Here is a 17,279-nt window from a genome sequence, read left to right on the forward strand (position 1 = left end):
TTAAAAACAAGCCTGTGGAGATCGTTTATATTCAGACTGTGACAGCAGGACCCAACATCTGGACTTCATGGTGCATCTTCTTTCCCCTACCTTAGAGCAGCTTGGTTCAGTTTCCGGAAGGAAAGGGAGACTCTCACATCTCCCCTGAGCCTTACTGGGAGGGGTTTAGAAAGAGATTATTTTCATTTTTTTTTTAATAAATTACACCCCCTAGCATATCCTACCCAGGCTCCCAAACAACCTGCAAGCCCCACCCCCAGCATGAAGGTAGGTACCTGGAGTAACTCACTCCTGCTCCTGCTGTAGTTTGGGGGTTTTGGTTGGTTGGTTTTTTTGCTTTTTGTTTTTTGGGTTTTTTTTCACTTTATACCACAAAACTGTTTGCTGGTGAAGATGGCTGTACCACGTGTGCTCTGCAGATTCTGCTTTCCATAGCCAAGAGCATACGGAAGTAGATGATGAAAGATGAATCATGCCCTCTGGCGTCTTGCCAGATGCCCATAAAATGGCATTTCCTTAAATAGATCAGACCTTTAATAGCTTTTTAAAGAACATGTGGTCTTTAGGGTTGTATTCTGTGGTCCTTATTTAAATTTGTGTGTGTGTGTGTGTGTGTGTGAGTATATCTGAGTGTGTATGAGAGTGTGTATGAGTGTGTGCACACCTGTTTGTCTATACCTGTGTGTATATGCATATGGAAGCCAGAGGTCTATGCTAGATATCGTCTTTAATTGCTTTCTACCCTATTCTGAACCATGGTCTCTCACTGATCCTGGAACTCAGCAGCGTCAGGGATCCCTGGTTTAGCAAGCCTCAGGGATCCTTCTGTCTCTGTCTCCCCAATGCTGGGATTACAGGCGCATGCCACTGCTCCCAGCAAGGTGTGGGTGCTAGGACCTTGTACTTGTGTTCACATGGCAAGCAATTAACTGAGCCATCTCCCTAGTCCCCACTTTTCAGTATTTTGTGACATTTTAAATATATTGAGAGATGTATGTATGTCTTGGCTTTCATATCCTACCCCTAAACTCCCAGTGCTTGCACTTAAAGGGGTAAGAAGACAGGCCCATCTGAAGGCCACTAGCAGGCCTTTCCCCTAGGCTCATGCCATAGAAATGTAAAGGGGCAGGGGACTGGACTTCTCTGCTCCAGGACCTCCAAGGTAGTGTGACAGGTAACATCATGTGTAACCAAGGAAAAAGTATTTTCTATTCACATTGAAGACATTTCCTGGAGGAAACTGTGTGTGGCTCTTTAAAGATACAGTTTCACTAAGTAGCCCAGGCTGGCCTTTCCTGGTTCCTCCTGCCTTGGCTTCCTGTGTCACCACAGGTGAGCTCTCATTGGACCTTTCTCGAATTCCTATGTACATACACATCACAAACTCGTTTCTGTGTCCTACTCCAGACACAGAACTAACTGCTCTGCCAAGTTGAAAAGCCCAAAACCGATGGGAAAACTAAGTGCAAAGTCTGAATTCAGAACTAAAACTGGAACTATAACTACTAGTACATTTCTCAGCTCCCTCTTGGTTTGTTTGCTTAAGAGGCAGGTGCTCACTCTGTTTCCCAGGCTGGCCACACGCTCAGCATCTCCCTGCCTCAGCCTTCGAATACTGGAATGCACCAGTGCCACCCTGCCCAGCCTCTGTTGCTCTCTTTCGTTGTTGTTCCTTTAAGATATTTCTTTTTTTTTTAAGATTTATATTTTTTATTATTATTATGTGTGTCTGTGTGGCATACGTACAGTTGAGTGCAGCTGTCGTGGAGGCCAGAGGCATTGAATGTGCTAGAATCACAGGCAGTTGTAAGAGGCCTGATGTAGGTGCTGGGAACCAAACTTGGGTCCTTCGGAAGAACAGCACATGCGCTTAAAAGCTGAACCAACCCCAAGATTTATCTTAATTTTAATTGTGTGTATGCGTGTGGGTAAGTGCTTGTGACTGCGGGAGGAAGGCAGAGGTGCAAAGGGACTTGTGGGCTGCCTAATGTAGGTGATAGGAACCTGCCAGTGTTCCTATCACCTGGCAGTGTTGCCTGTGAACACTATTTTGGGGGATGGTGAGATGGTTCAGTAGGGAGAAGTATTTGCTGCCCAGCGTGATGACCTGATTCTGATCCTTGGGATTCACGTGGTGAGAGAGAGAGAGCCAGCTCTTGCAAGTTGCCTTCAGACCCGTCTCCACACCCATGGGATTGGCTGGTCAGCACATCGATGGGCTGTCTGTCATGTAGGGGTTGGGGAGTAACATCCTCAGCCTGTTACCCTTCCTTAATCTGCAGTGTAGACACTGGGGACAGCCCTGGAAGATTAGGATTCGTCTTACACACCAGAAGCTACTTTCTAAAACTAGGAATGTCACTGGAGATCTTTGTGGGAAAGTGCCTGGCAGGGTTGCACCGCTGCAGGTTAGTGGCCTTTGTGCTGTGCTTGCCTCGCAAGTGGCTGCTCTCACTGTATAAGTGCAGAGGTTTCCTGTCCCCTTGGCTTCTGAGCAGTACTACTGCGTTGCTTGCCCTCTGCCTGTGTGTGTATTTCCATTCATTTATGTGGTACTGGGGATTACACCCAGGCCCTCATGCAATGATAGGAAAGTTCCTACCACCAAGCTGCACCACAGCCCTTATCTCTTCAGCACTCTCTTCCTCTGCGTACAAGTTCCTCTTCAGTTCTTTGGTCCTCTTCATGCCCCCATTAATGCTCTTTGTCAGCATGTCCACTGCTTTGGAGAGCTCCAGGGTCTCCTTTCCCCTTACTGCCCCACTGTGTCTCCTGGGTGATTCCACTGGGGACACCGATGGTCTTACTCTTTCACTGAATTCTCTCTCATGACCCCTGCACCCATGCCTCTAGGCCCCCTCTGTCTATTTACAAAGTACCTTAAAGTTAACACACTCAGAATGTACCTCCATGTATGCGCAAACCCTGTGTCCAGTGAGTCCTGCTTCTGTGAAGGTCACTACGGGTGTTTGGTTCTACCAAGAGAAGCTAAGGGCTACCCTTGGCACTCCATGCACTTCCCTTTTACGTATTTAACCTGTTTCCATGTGGATTTACTTCAGCTCCCACGTACATTCATAGCCTAACTCCCTTTTCTCTGCTGCCACAGGCCTCTACAGTCAGTAGCCCCCTAACACAGCCCCAGCCTTCCAGCTCCCATTGGCTCTTCGGAGTCCACCCAACCACACTTCACTGGGCAACCTTCTGTTGGCCCTGGACTATGTCAGGTCCACATGTGGGCTTCTGTTTTACTCCAGGGCCTGGCCTCAGGTGAGGGTCTGTGGAATGGGTAAATGATCCTCAGAGCAACTGCATCCAGCACCCCTCCTCTCTCGTCATCTAGCAGGTACAGTTCCCGGTCCTGGTGCTGGCTCACGTGTAAGCTCACGTTTAGGTGTGGACCTGAGGTCATCACTGTCTCCTCAGGTTGTCAGTCAAATCCCCTTTACCTTCTATTTAGTTCTTTGAGACTTCCATACAATGTGTTTTGATCATAACACCACCACCACCACCACCACACACACATACACACACAGCTCCTTCCAGATTCGTTCCCCTTTCCCTTTGTGTCTGTCTTTTCCTTGAAGTTTCTATGATAAGCTCATAAAGCCTTATTTTAGGCCTGCAGAAAACAGAGCCACTTGAGGAGGCCATACTCGTCTTGCTGTTGTGGCACAAATGATGATAGATTGGATTTGTTAGTACCTGCTTCTCTGTAGTGAAGAGACAACGCAGACTCTTCAGGTGTCTCCTAAAGGCTTAGTGGTTCACCATCAGAGTAGACTGACATTTATATATCTACTTTCCTGAAGCCTGGGACAGCTGCTATCAGTTACGTGTTCAGGAAATGTGAGGCCTGGCCCTCCTCCCCCATCTACAAGCTTCACACAGTGGTGTTGAGTTGGGTTTTTCTGAGTCACAAACAGTTTAAGTTTATACCAACCAGTTGCCAAGAAAACCATAGGTGCCGTTTTGTTTGGCCACCGTGGGCAGGTGAAGTGACAACAGGACTGACTATATAGAGCAGCGGTCTGCAGACAAGTCTGGCTGCCTTTGATGCTGACCTGAGGGAGGGTGTTCAGCTTTGTACCTGCAGAGACAGAACATCAGACTGTGCCTGCTTCACTCAGTCATCCTGACTGTGAAAGAGGCAGTGAGAGGTTGCTTCTGGTGGCAACAGACTTGGTGAAGGCCCCAGGATTTCCCACCCATCCTGCCAACCTGGAGCCCACTCACAGTCCAGCTTTAGGAACAGATGGTAGCATCTGCAGGGAGGAGCTGTTGGGCATGGGTGATGAAGGGAAAAGCTGTTGCTCTGGGAACTTGGTATGATTTTTTTATTATTCAGTGTGTTTCTTCTCCAAGCTGCTTACAATCTTGTCATGATATCACTGGACTGTCATAACCATGTCATGAAGAGCTTCACATGTGGATGCGTGGGTGGGGGCTTCCCCTCTTCTGTTTCTAGCACTGAGCTCCCCTCCTCCCCTTTTGCAAGCCAGCTTAGTGTTTGCAGACATTTGTAGCAAGACTTTCAGCCCTGTCTATTACAAATAGCAAGAGTGGTTGGAGCCAGTAGACCTGCTGTCTCAGGCTTGTGGGCTTTTCCCCACTTCCTAAGGAGCACCCCTGTGTCCAGGCCTAGCACGGTTCCTCACTGTGTTTGGGAGTTTCTTGGGAGCAGGTCTGAGCTGGTTCCTTGGGTTCACTGCTTAATGGACTCATAGTCCTTGGTCACCTTACTTAAATAGCTCATCTCCAGCCACCAGGGGGTGTGGGGGGGAGACAGAGAGGGAGGAGAATGGGAGCTCAGGCCTCAGCCAGCTTTATTTTGATCTGAAATGTTATCAACTATCAAAAGCACCTCTCACCTGGAACCCCAGAACCCCTGGTCCATCCAGGAGCCATATCCTGTGTCTATTTTGAGGGGAGGAACAGGGTAAGGAGGCACCAGCAGCTTTTCCCCCAGCAGGGTGGGGTTTGTCTGGAGGAAGCCAGCCTTAGCCAGGCAGCTGGGGTGCAGGAGCCTCTGCTGTGAGGCGCAGTGAAGCCAGGCACGTCCACAGCCCTGTGAGAACTGCTGTGTCCTCGGGAGCGAAAGGGGGCACCGACACAGGAAGAAGAGGTTTGTCTTTCTCCAGCACTCAGTGACCTCGAGTGAGATACTGCCACTGGTCTGCAAGCTCAGAGCTCTGCATGTCACTAAGACACTTCCTGCCCTGCTGTCTGACGAGGCCTGTGCCTCAGCTTCTGCTTTAGTCACTTGGATGCAAGTCCTGGAAGCATGGAAAGGGGTTTTCCTTTTCCTTTTTTCTTTTCATTTTAGTCCTATTAGTGGACTTTGCTCCTTGGCATTCTGTAAACAAAAGACCTTTCAGTTTCATCTTATACTGGGCCTTGTATACCATGCTGGCCTTCAGGCCTGGCCCATTCTTTGTCTTACGTACCATATAGGAAAGCTACCAGCAGTGAGAACTAACTCTCAAGCTACCACCCTCTTTTAAGACTGTTCCAGGGTGAGCTGCCCAGTGGTAGAGCAAGGCCTAGCATTTGTGGGGATTCCCAGCCCAGCGCTGCAAAAATGACAGTAATAGAAAACTTCAGCTAAGCAAGACTTAGAGGCTTCTTTTGTAGTGTTTGAGACAAAGGCTCCAGTCCCTGTGATCTCTTCTGCTGCAGAGAACCCTGGGTTAGTGTTTCATCTCCTAGGTCCCAGTTTTCCTCAGATGGAGCTGGCCACCTTAGATGGCTACGTGCTAAGATTCAGATGAGAAAAGAGACAGAGAGGTAACTACACATGAGTGTATGCCTACACATCTATGTCTGGGAGGGGAGGTGTCTTTTTTCTATTGGCAACTGTTACACACCATCTATTTCAAGGTGACTAGATATCATCAGAAACCCCTTGGGTGTAGTAGCTATTAGCTAGAGCAGAGACTGTGGGGAAGGGAGGGGAAAAAATGGCCAGAACAGAAAAATGGTTAGTATGGTACCAAGACAGAGGCTTCTAATCAGACCCAGGCATTTGGGGAAGAAAGATACCAATGAACACTGGGTGGGAGCGCCCTTCAGTTGCTGTTCACTCTGGGTGGGAGCACCCTTCAGTTGCTGTTCACTCTGGGTGGGAGCACCCTTCAGTTGCTGTTCAGGTGCATGGCCAATGTCAGCTTATACCACCCATCCTTCCAAGCCTGGTCAGATTCCTTCTCCATACAAGTTTATAACGGTTGATGTCAACTGGAGAAGTGGGAAACAACAGGTGGTTAGGTTACCCATTGCTATCGGAGCCTCTGCACTTAGCAAGGTGTGTTTGGTAACAGTGCTGCCAGAGGTCAGTGCTCTGTGCACACAGATGGGACAAGAAAATGCACTTGGTGCTTGGCCCCATGCTGTTCCATGAAGGGACCATGTAACTCTGTGAGACACTGGCCAGCATGGGGACAGCCTCCCAGCTCAGAGCTTGGTCTCTGGTGTTCTTAGGATCTGTCCTTTTATAAAAAGAAATGAAGGTGGTAAAGGGCCTTGCCAGCTGTGAACCTGTAGCTCCATAGCCTTGAAGGGTCCTCAGTGGCTGCGTGGTCTGCCAGACATAGTGAAGTTGGATGGACCTTGTTGCCTCAGGAGGCTGACTCTTAATGCAGTTGAAGGTGGCATGCTATAAACTGAGATGTGAAACGAGGAGCTCTTCATAAAGTGTGTGCCAAGGCCTGATGGATTTGGGGTACTTTACACCATTACTGTACAGGTCAGTCCCTGTACAGAGCACATTTTCTTCTGTGTATGCATACTTCTGAGATGCACAGTGGCTAGAAGGATGGGAGTTTATTGGAGTTCCTTAGAGGAGCATGAGTGAGCAGCAGTGTAATCAAAAAAATAAATAAATAAATCCCGCTCTCGTGTAGACTATTCACCAAAGCCAAATCTCTGCAGCTCTTCACACAATCTGCAGGCAGATAGGAGAGTCCTCAGTGTTGCTGGTATTTGTCAGAGTCTTACAATGGCTGTATGTCTTACAAGCTGGCTTTGAACTCACAGTCTGCCTGAATACCAGGATTACAAGTGTGGACCACTTTCCTAGCTTAAAGACCTTTTAAATGCTTTACTAAATAAGAAGACTCTCATTGGTTGTCGTTCACATCTAGCAGTCTGTATTGTTACCACAGCGGGCCTTGGAGAGGCCTTCCATGTGTGGAGCACCTTATAGATTATGTCTCAGAGCCAGGATTTGCCAGGCAGGAACACAGTTCTGCAACTGGTAGGTAAGTGGGTGGGATGAGGGATCCATAAAGACCTAGTCATGGTCACAGGGTAAGTACTGGACATGGCCCATAGCACCCTCTAGTTCCGCCAGAGTGAGGTCACATGATGGGGTCATGGGTGGGGTTCTGTGTCCTGCCTTCTTCTTGAGAACTGAGCGATCATACTTTTGATCTGAAAGATCACACTGCATCCCTCTTTTTCTTTTCCCTCAGAATATCGACATCACAAACTTCAGCAGCAGCTGGAACGACGGGCTGGCTTTCTGCGCATTACTTCATACCTATCTCCCAGCCCACATACCATATCAAGAACTGAACAGCCAAGATAAGGTGAGCCAAAACCAGGGATGGTGCCTCACTGGTTAGTGGGCCACTCATTCCAGCCTTGCTTCACAATAGCCTGTCCTGGCTCATTCCCCTGGACTCATTGTTTACACTTCAGCTAGCCAGTCCCTGGTCTACCCATTGCCCATGTAACAGTATTCCTAGTGGGAGTCGTTGGCTCTCTTTGGTTGACAGCATTTAGGATCAAGGGCTTTAAGAAGTCCAAAAGAAAGATAATGGTAACATGAATGGTCAGGGAAGTGCCAGCTAGCCTGGGCTAACCTCCTGTCACCTCAGGACCATCACTTCCGTTTACAGCCTATTCTACACCATGGGCCTCAGAAATGACCAATCTTGTAGTTCCAAGCTATGGTTCGAGGTGTCCCACTCTAAAGGTTCTTCAGGTTCCCCCTGCTTTGCTTTATGGCAGCCAAGCCCTGTAGAAAACCCTTGGAGATTCCACAGGCGAGGATGATCTTTGGATAGGTGTCTGCTTCTAGCTTTGGGGGTCTGTCTCCAGTTAACTTCAGCCCTTTTGCAAGAATACAACTTTCTGAGTAAGGGGGGGAAAAAGTAGGTCGAGCCGGAGCTGGTTGCAGAGGAGAGTCAAGGCCCTGAGGGTTACTGTCTGTCCTGCATGATCTTCAGTTGTCTATACACCCCGCTGACATGATTTCTCTTACAGAAAAGGAACTTCACCCTGGCTTTCCAGGCAGCTGAAAGTGTTGGAATCAAATCGACTCTGGTAAGCCGCTTACCGAGGAGTGGCTGACAGTGCCTAGGAGAAGTGCTCGCAGGTGGACTGGGCTGAGGATGTGAACACTTGCAGGATCTCAAATGCTGTAGGAAATGCTTCTCTTGAGGAAGTTTCCAAAGGAACAGTTGCTTTTGACCACAGGCCCGGCAGCCCTTATATGTGGCTGTTCTTTGTGATGGTCTGTTCCTTAGCAGAATCTTTGGGTTCAGGGGAAAAGTGTCACATGGCTGTGTGCCTTTTGTTGGTCTGGAGCAGTGCCTCCTCAGCCTGTGGATTGTGACTCCTTTGATGGGTCGAGTGACCATTTCTCTGGGGTCACCACGACTACTGGGAAGCACGGATATTTATATTATGATTTATAGCTGTAACATAATTATGAAGTAGCAATGAAAACACATTTATGGTTGGGGATCACCACACCGTGAGGAACTGTATTAAAGAGTCACAGTATTAGAAGGGGTGAGAACTACTGGTCTAGAGGGTGAGGGCCAAGGGCATCCTGAGCCCAGAGATATCTGGGAGTTGACAGCACTGCCCACAGTTCCTCACAGGGGCCATAAAATGCTGCTCATGATGCAAAACACAAGTTGTAGAAACTGAGGCCCTTTCTAGGCTTCTGCCCTGCCCCTGCTGAGCTCACGTGGACAGACATCTGTCAGCTCTAGCTGTCCTCTACAAGCCCCTACATCTAGATGCAAAGGGATGCCTCTGCCCCTGGACAGACAGACCTGCTCCACATGAGTAACAGTGACCGTGCCCAAGCCTGTTCCTGCTCAGGGCTGTGTACAAAAGAAAGGATCCTGTGAGACCAGAACATTCATAGGATCCTAGGATACCTGCAGGTCTCCAGGTCTGTCTCCTTAGCTATTTCCTTGACTTGTAGCAACTGCATGGGCCAGAAAGAAGTATTTACATTAATAATTACACTATAACAGTATTCACCTATAGTGTGTCCTTGAAACTCATGGAAGCATGTTTGCCTAGGCTAGCTTCTATCCGGCTGAGTCGGAAGAATCATCATAGTAGGACATTGCATACCGTGTACAAAGTGTTGTCACATGTAAAAAACGGCCAGGTGTTTTAGCTAACAAAGAATCTTACAGTCAAGATTTGTTCACAAGCCAACTGACTTGTTTCCTGTCTTAACTTGCTCAGGACAGCCCTTCTCATCCCATATGATCAGTGGCATCTTTGGGTTCCTTGCCTGTGGACTAGTCCTCTCAGACTACCTAGCCCTGCTCTGTAGTTGCCACAGGCACTTGTGACAGGTGCTGAGACCCTGGGCAGAGCCGCTCTATTTCCACACCACAGGTCACTAGTACTCTGCAGAAGGCAGCTAAAAAAAGAAAGTTTTTGATAACTTGTGACACACCATGATGCTGTGAGCCCTAGAGTGTCTCCAGAGAACAGCCTAGAAAGAGCCTAGAAAGTCTGGGGAGAGTTTCCACTTGATAAGCTGGGGCTGGGGCAGAGAGGAGACCCTAGTGGCACAAGACTGTGACTTGGAATGATGATTCTGATACTCAGGAAGGAGATGCTCACAGGGACCTTTGGACATAGAGAAGATACTGGAGACCTGTCCTCTGAAAGAGGCAGTGCACCTTAGACTAAAAGCTGTCTACTGCTTATGGGACTAGAAGCCCATTGGGGTGGCATGGGAGGGGGAATAAGTCTTAATTGAGCTCCTTCTCCACAGGACATCAATGAAATGGCGCGTACTGAACGGCCCGACTGGCAGAACGTCATGCTGTATGTCACTGCCATCTACAAGTACTTTGAAACCTGAGCACACAGGAGCGGCTGATACCAGCTAGGGACCTCTGCAGTCACCAAGTGACACCAACACCATTAGCTAGAACTCCTAAAGCTTTCAGTGACTCTGGGCCTCCCTGCAGGGAGTGTGCCCAGCTCTAGGCCTCTGCATTGGAACTGGAACTGCAGACCAGGGCTCTTCCGCATGGCCGTCCTCAGGAGCAGAAGTACAGTACACCGCCAGCCTACTTCCAGAGACCGTCCAGCTCCACCGGGGCCCTGGAGTGTAAACAACACAAAGGCTGCGCCCGGCCCTGCTTATCTTGGGAAATGGGATTAAGTTGTGGGAACCATGGGTTAGTCAAAGCTTTAGCCATCGAACTTCTTGACAATTATCCACGTGATTCCCAGTGGTGGGACAGAGCTGGCTTTGGTCCCTTCATGTGGGCCTGGGTTCTAGGAGTGTGTCAGAGAAATGGGTCAGTACCCCTTCCATGCGAGAGGACCGTCCTAACCACTGCAGTTAGCTTAGGAGTGTTAAAACCCTGCTTATAGGCCCACAGCTAGTTGAGTCTACACTGCCACCAAGTAGGTTTTTGTCAGCAGCAAGACGCAGGTGGCACACTCAGTGGGTGCTCGGCCACTTGCCTGTAGCACCAGGGAAAAGACTGGTCACAAGGAGTTCTCCTCATTGAAGTTGTTGTTTTATTATAAGCAATATTGGTGAAATAGCTCCTGTTAGTACCAAAGTTAATCGTTTCAGTAAGCATAGAACTAAAACACAGACTGTGGGCATCAGCATGGTGAGAGGGAGGGAAAGAGGGCATGCTTTAGGGAGCCAGAGATTCAAGTTGCACTGCTGGCTGCCCCTCCAGGGCAGGAGTTAAGACAGTGCCTTAGCCCTGCACCAGGACAGCTGAGCCTACACCCGCATGAGGATCCTGTGTGCTGATGGGAACTCCAGGAGAGGTGGCTCCACGCTGTGCCTGGGCTGTGGGGCCTACATCACGAGCCAAGGCCTTACCCGGTTTGTTGATTTCTGGCTGGAATTTAGCAGCCTCTTTTCGAGAATAGGAAGCCCTTATTTCATGTGCCTGACACAGAAGCTGTTGTTTGAACAATGTCAAGACCTGTTGCTCCGGGATACACTTGTTTGTCACCTGCAAGGCACCATGTAGAAGACTGGCCATCAATAAAAATGGGGCCACGGCTTCAGTAACAAGATGGATTGTGGGAATGTCTCCCAGGAGACATGCCAGGCCAAACATGCCAGAGGTTCTGTATTCAAGCATAGTGCTACAGACTAGGAACCTGTTGTATCTATGGAACGTAGAGAAGGAAGCGGTTTGAAAGTAGTTATTGGGAAGTGGGATGTGTCTGTCTGTGTTGCCATCAGATGGCCGGTCCCACCCCTCCACCCTGCTTAAATGTCCCAATCTGGCAGCTCATGCTGCAGAGTGTACCAGGAGACCCTATTATTCTGTCTGCCCAGTGCCTCTCTGGCCCTCCTTGGCCCAGTTCTGTTCTTGTTCTTGTTCTGCTGATGAACTCCGTTGGAGTGACCATTATGTGAGAATCACTGTTTCCAAATGAGTCTCCACTGACCTTCTCTGAGCTTCCAGCCTCTGCTGTATTTGCCTTCACTGAGGCCTTCCACTGTGCACCAAGGTGGTGGATCTGAGGCCAGGTTTTATTTATTATCATGAAAAGGGGTTGTCTTGTTAGGACTTTCCTGGGCGTGCAGTCCACACCTTCTGTCCCCTGCTGGCTCTATGATCCTCACGCCAGTGTGGAAGTTGCCCGAGTTTTCTGAAAGGATTTGGAGTAAGTCAGCTGCTGCTGAACGAGTATGTCCATTAGAGATAACATTTCTGTTCTGGAATCTGTGGGCCTGGGGTAGGCCTGGAGCCAGTAGCAGGGACAGATGGTGGGCTAGAGGAGACCCTCTCACATGCACACACAGACTGGGTGTCCATCACAGCCAGGGCCAGGCTGCCCACATTTGTGTGAGGGTCCACAAGTCTAGTGCTGTCTTCAGACCACTGCTTTCTGCCTTCTCTAATAGGCCCCTAAAGAGCACTGTTGACCCTCTGGGCATGCCTGTAGATGGCCATGTGCTATTAAAAGTAGTATTTGGGAGTGGTTAGAGTGCCTATCTACAATGCACGAAGCCCTGGGTTGATCCCTGCCACGGCATACACTGAGTGTGGTGCATACCTGTCATTCTAGTACTTGGGGAAATGGAGGCAGGAGGATCATGAGTTCTGTGTTATGTTGATTACACGGCGAGTTTGATGCCAGCCCTGGCATGTGAGACCCTGTCCGCCACAAGGTGATATTTGGAGGTTCTCTTGTTCTAGGGCTGTTTCCTGGAAGCTCTAAGATGTAAGCTCGCCTCTTTTCCTAAAGCACAAGCTTCACTACAAAGGGCCAGTTACCTTTCTACTGTCGTCAGTCACAGGCTTCTGCCGATGAATGAGACTTTGTTTTTTTGTTCTAGTAAATACTCTTGAATGTAATAAACTGCCATGCGTCCATTTCCTAGTTTGTTCTCCCTCCCTGCTGTCTGTCTGACCTTACACAAACCAGAGCTCTCACCCTCCTGTGGAACTGGAGTGGACGGCATGGATGCACCTGCCTCAGGGTCACCTGCTGTGTGGGCCCAGGCAGGTCTGGACAGAGGGAGAGGAAACGGGTGAGCCCAGAGGTTCCGGCCTGCCCTGAAACCACGTGGTAACTGTGGCAGGTCTCAAGATGCCATCTTAGAGCCAGCATGTCCCACGGCAGAGTCCCAGCAGAAGCGAAGCCTCCAGCAGAGCCTACACATTTGATCAGGAGGGCCCAAAGATTTTTATTTTGTTTTTATAAATGTTAACTTCTTAGAGTTGAGTTTCAGGGTGTATAAAATTACAGGGGTGGGGATTTCTACCTAGAGGCAGCTATATAAGTAATTTTCTCCTGTGCATCCTTTTGTTTTAGTGCTAGGGCTCAAACTCAGTAGGACCTTGCACATAACTGTGCTTCTGGGCCATACCCCCAACTCACTGGTACTTCTTGTGTGCGGTGTTTTCAAATCCAGAGTGATCAGGCTAGATAATGCTGTCTTTCAGCTTTGCACATATAATCACATGCAGAAAGAAGTCTGTGGGCTTACCACCTGCACTCCAGGCATCCATGATAAGCTGCCTGGGCCTGCTACTCTCCAGGACTTGAGGTCCCAGGGAGTCCAAAAGACTCCTGCTGGCCTGAGTTTGAATATGTTCTCAGAGTGCCCACAAGCCATGACCTCTAGAGAAGCCGTCACTGCAGGTACCCAGGACAACCCGTGAGTAAAAGTACCTGTGCTGAATTCTTGGAGCCGTCACGGCCGAGGCTGTACAGGGCGTGTTTCAGCCCTTCCTCAGTATCTGGACACTGGATTTGTGTCCTAAGCAAGACAGTGAGAACTTGACCCTACCTGTTGCTCTCTGGTCTGTCCCTGAGACAGCATGGGCCCCCTCAACCCTGCCCACTGCATGCCATATGCTGACCCCGAGGGGCTCCCGTGTAACCTAGCTTATCTGCCAAGAGTCCCACAGTGATACTTCTTTATCAGACCTGTTAGTGCCTGTCCCAGCCAGTACCTTGATGAGGGGCTGGGAGCCGGGGTTCAGCACTTCTGTGAGAGACAGCTCTGTTAGAAAAGATGGCTCAGTGGGTAAGAGCACCTGACTGTTCTTCCAAAGGTCCAGAGTTCAAATCCCAGCAACCACATGGTGGCTCACAACCATCCGTAACAAGATCTCCCTCTTCTGGAGTGTCTGAAGACAGCTACAGTGTAGTTACATATAATAAATAAATCTTTAAAAAAAAGAAAAGGAAAGGAAAATCAGCTCCTGGGAAGAAAGGTAACTAGAACGTTCTTCAGACCCCTGGACCTATAGCCTCTGGGAATCGGGGCACCCGGTAGCCAGCTCTTGCCCTGTCCTGACAAGGGTTAGCTCTTGGGCTGAGGTGGGGCTGTATTGTTTGTATCCCTCCAGTGGGAAGTGGTCAGATGTGAATGGTCTCAGGGCAAGGCAGCCATGTGAGGGGGAGTCCCAGGCTGCTGTGACTCTGTTCTGGTAAAAGTCTGACAGCAGCAGGTTGGATCCCCCAGCAGGCCACGTGGGGATAGAGAGGAGGAGGCCACACTTCCAGGGGATGAATTGGCATGAGGGTGGATCAGAGGCACTCGGTTTGCCCAAAGCAGCCTGGGAGGACTGGTCTTTGTCACAAACATTCCTAGAGCGTCTGCCTTGCCCTGTGTGTGAGGAGGGACAGCAGGGTCTCTGCCATTTGGGAGCTGAGTCCTATAAAGAGGGAGAACAAGATCTCAGGATGACTGCGAGTAGCAGTGCTCCGCATGCAGTTCTTGCATGGGCTGGACCCCCAAGGTCGTCCTCAAGGTGGACCCCAACATTTGGGATATGCTGGAACTGTTGTGACCTCTGCAGGACCCCACTGCCAGGCATCCTGTCATGTGGAGGAAGCGTACTGGGTCCCAGGACTGGGGGTGTGGGGAGCACAAGGAGGAGTTTAAGGCCATCCTTGGGGGTGGTAAGTGGCAAAGCCTTGTTAGGAGCTACGGAGTGCTGTCACATTCCATCATGGGGCCAAGCAAGACGGCTGCACACACCTCAGCTGTTCTGTCTACAGTACCACACCAGATATAGCTCCAAGGCTGACTACTGGCCAGCTTCTCTCACTGGTAAGAGGTACAGGATGGAGTTCCCATAAGGCTACAGGTTGGGAGGGCCTGCCCTCCTATCTGCCATGCCTTGGATTCGTGCATACAGCCCCTAGGAGCCATACGTTGGACTTGGCTGCTTCCTCTGGTGTTATTTTGCCCTTTCAGGGTGTCCCTCTGAGGATGAACATAAGCCTCTTGCTCACAGGAAGAAGACTGAACACTTGGGGTGGCCTGAGGTTCTTGGGGGACTTGGCCCAGGGCCCACTAGGTCTATGGTCCTAGTCTTGTCGTGTCTTGTTCCCTGATGTGGCTCAGCTGGCCCTAGAGCAAACAATGAGGGCCAGAGGCCACACAGGTGCATCCTGGGCAGGAACAAAGGGCTGAGGGTAGGGTGGGGGAGTAGTCTGAGAGTGGAATTCTGGAACATGACAGAGCCCAGCTGGTCCCATGATTAGGGCTGAGGAGTTGGGACCTGGACATACAGAAGGGTGGGCAGCTGTAACCTTCAGGGACTGCCTTGAGGCTATACTGACAAACCAAAACCCAGAGCTAGAAACCAGGCTTCTGGGAGCTACGTGTACTGTCAAGGGGCAGGGCCTACACTAGGAGCAGCCCTATGCTCCTGCCTTTGAAGCCTTTTCAGGGAGGTTCCTGTTTGGTCTCAACACATGTAACTGGGGAGGGAGTCAGGCCAAGACCAATGTGAACTTTTACTGGCTTGGAAAGCCTGAGCCATCTTCTTGTGGCTCTGTACAGTGTCGTGACATATGGAGCTGAACAAGCAGGCTTTGACTGTCACAGCCATAGGACACAGTTTCTGTGGTGAGAAGATGCTACCCATCAGAACCTAAGGGTGAACTGGCCACTGACTTTGTTTTCCTGAGGACCAGTATTGCTTCGGCATTACTCCATGGGCCAGGCATGACCCTCTGGCCCCGTGCTTCTCAAACTTCCTAATGCTGCAAACATTTAACAGAGTTCCTCAAGTTGTAGTGACCCCCAACCACAAAATTCTCTCTCTCTCTCTCTCTCTCTCTCTCTCTCTCTCTCTCTCTCTCTCTCTCTCTCNCTCCCTCCCTCCCTCTCTCTCTCTCTTTCTTTCTTTCTCTTCCTTTCTTTCTCTCTTCCTTCCTTCCTTCCTTCCTTCCTTCCTTCCTTCCTTCCTGCTTTGTAACGGAAATTTCCACTAGTGTAAATCATAATGTAACTATTTTGGAGACACAGGGTTGCCAAAGGCATTGTGACCCACACGTTAAGAACCACTGCTCTAGGAGGAACTCCTGGAGAAAGGTGCTGGGCCCTGGAATTGGAATGGTTGAGAGAGAAGCATCAGAAAACAGGAGGGATCCCCAGAACTGGCCAAGAGTTGGTCTCTACTTCATGAGTCCCCATATCCCCTTCAATGGGGCATTTTTAAGATAGTCATCCCAGGACACGAGTCTTGACAGGAATGGGCAGGATAGTATTGCTCCCCCAAGAGAACTCAGGAACAAACATGCAGCCTGACCCTAGCTTGATCATGTCTCATCCTTACCCCTGCAAGGCACATGGCGACGCACGCCAGTGTCAGGGCACTGGTCCTGCTTGGTGATGGTTTTAGGCTTCTTAACTGAAGCTGAGATGGCAGTGCTCCAGTCTTCTGTGCTCCCTCCAGAGGATCTCAGGTTTAATGCAAATTGCACGAAGGTCCCTACTCTAACCAGATCTGTAGACCCACAGGCACACCCTCTGTCCCACAGATGCTGTAACACTGCGAGGGTGGGCTCATCAAATGGAAAATAAAAGGTCAGACTTTGGAAGTATGAGCCTGAGAGACTGGGGGGTGGGAGGCGTCCAAGTCAAGTCCTGGTAGATGACAATCATCATTTCAAAGGCAGACATAGGCACCTGCACTCACTATGTGCCTACTTCTGAAGAGAGAATCCTTCCCATCCAGACTGCAGCCCCCGGGGGTCTAGCCTGGCTCTCAGCAAGCCTCTCCTCTCGTATCTTCCTCTAACCAGACAGCCTGTGGGTCCCAAAGGTTCTAGAAGACAAGGTTCCAGAAAGGCCTTGGCTGTGTGTGAAGGGCTTGTCCTGCTGTGAACAGATTGAGATTTGCAAATCCTTCCAGAAAGACAAGATTCCAATTCGGGGTCCAGCTGCCTCCAGTCGTGAGAGGAGGAGATTCCCAACCCAGAAGTCTGAGAGTCCTAGTTAGGCTGTGGTGCAGATGCACTCCCTCCTTGCTCAGTAGTTCAGAGAAGTAAAGATATGGGGGAGGAGTCACGGTTCACAGGCATCAGAGATGTAAGAACTGTAAAGGACCAACCCCCCTCCGCCCCCAGCCCCGGCCTAGGGTCGGGTGTGAAGCAGGGCAGCTTAGCAAAACTGGGAGGACCAGAGTGGCATAGACAACCTAATGCCTTGTGGAGGAGCCACCGGAGAGGGGTGGGGCGCCAAGGCTTCATGGGTGGGGGCATTCGGGTGGGGGTGG

General features: G+C 50.0%; 1 protein-coding gene across 2 annotated transcripts in view; it reads left to right on the forward strand.

Annotated features, from left to right (window-relative positions):
- The window catches only part of Specc1l (sperm antigen with calponin homology and coiled-coil domains 1 like), a 103,127-nt gene extending 90,491 nt beyond the window's left edge, over window positions 1-12,636 (forward strand). For both annotated transcript variants that reach the window (XM_021173800.1, XM_029482439.1), the window contains exons 14-16: window positions 7,473-7,589; window positions 8,269-8,328; window positions 10,037-12,636. In XM_021173800.1, coding sequence (XP_021029459.1) covers window positions 7,473-7,589; window positions 8,269-8,328; window positions 10,037-10,126 — 267 coding nt within the window. In that variant the 3' untranslated portion in view covers window positions 10,127-12,636. The remainder of the gene's footprint in view (window positions 1-7,472; window positions 7,590-8,268; window positions 8,329-10,036) is intronic.
- Window positions 12,637-17,279: the final 4,643 nt, after the last annotated feature.

This window comes from Mus caroli, chromosome 10 (assembly GCF_900094665.2).
Source record: "Mus caroli chromosome 10, CAROLI_EIJ_v1.1, whole genome shotgun sequence".
Classification (NCBI taxonomy): Eukaryota; Metazoa; Chordata; class Mammalia; order Rodentia; family Muridae; genus Mus; species Mus caroli.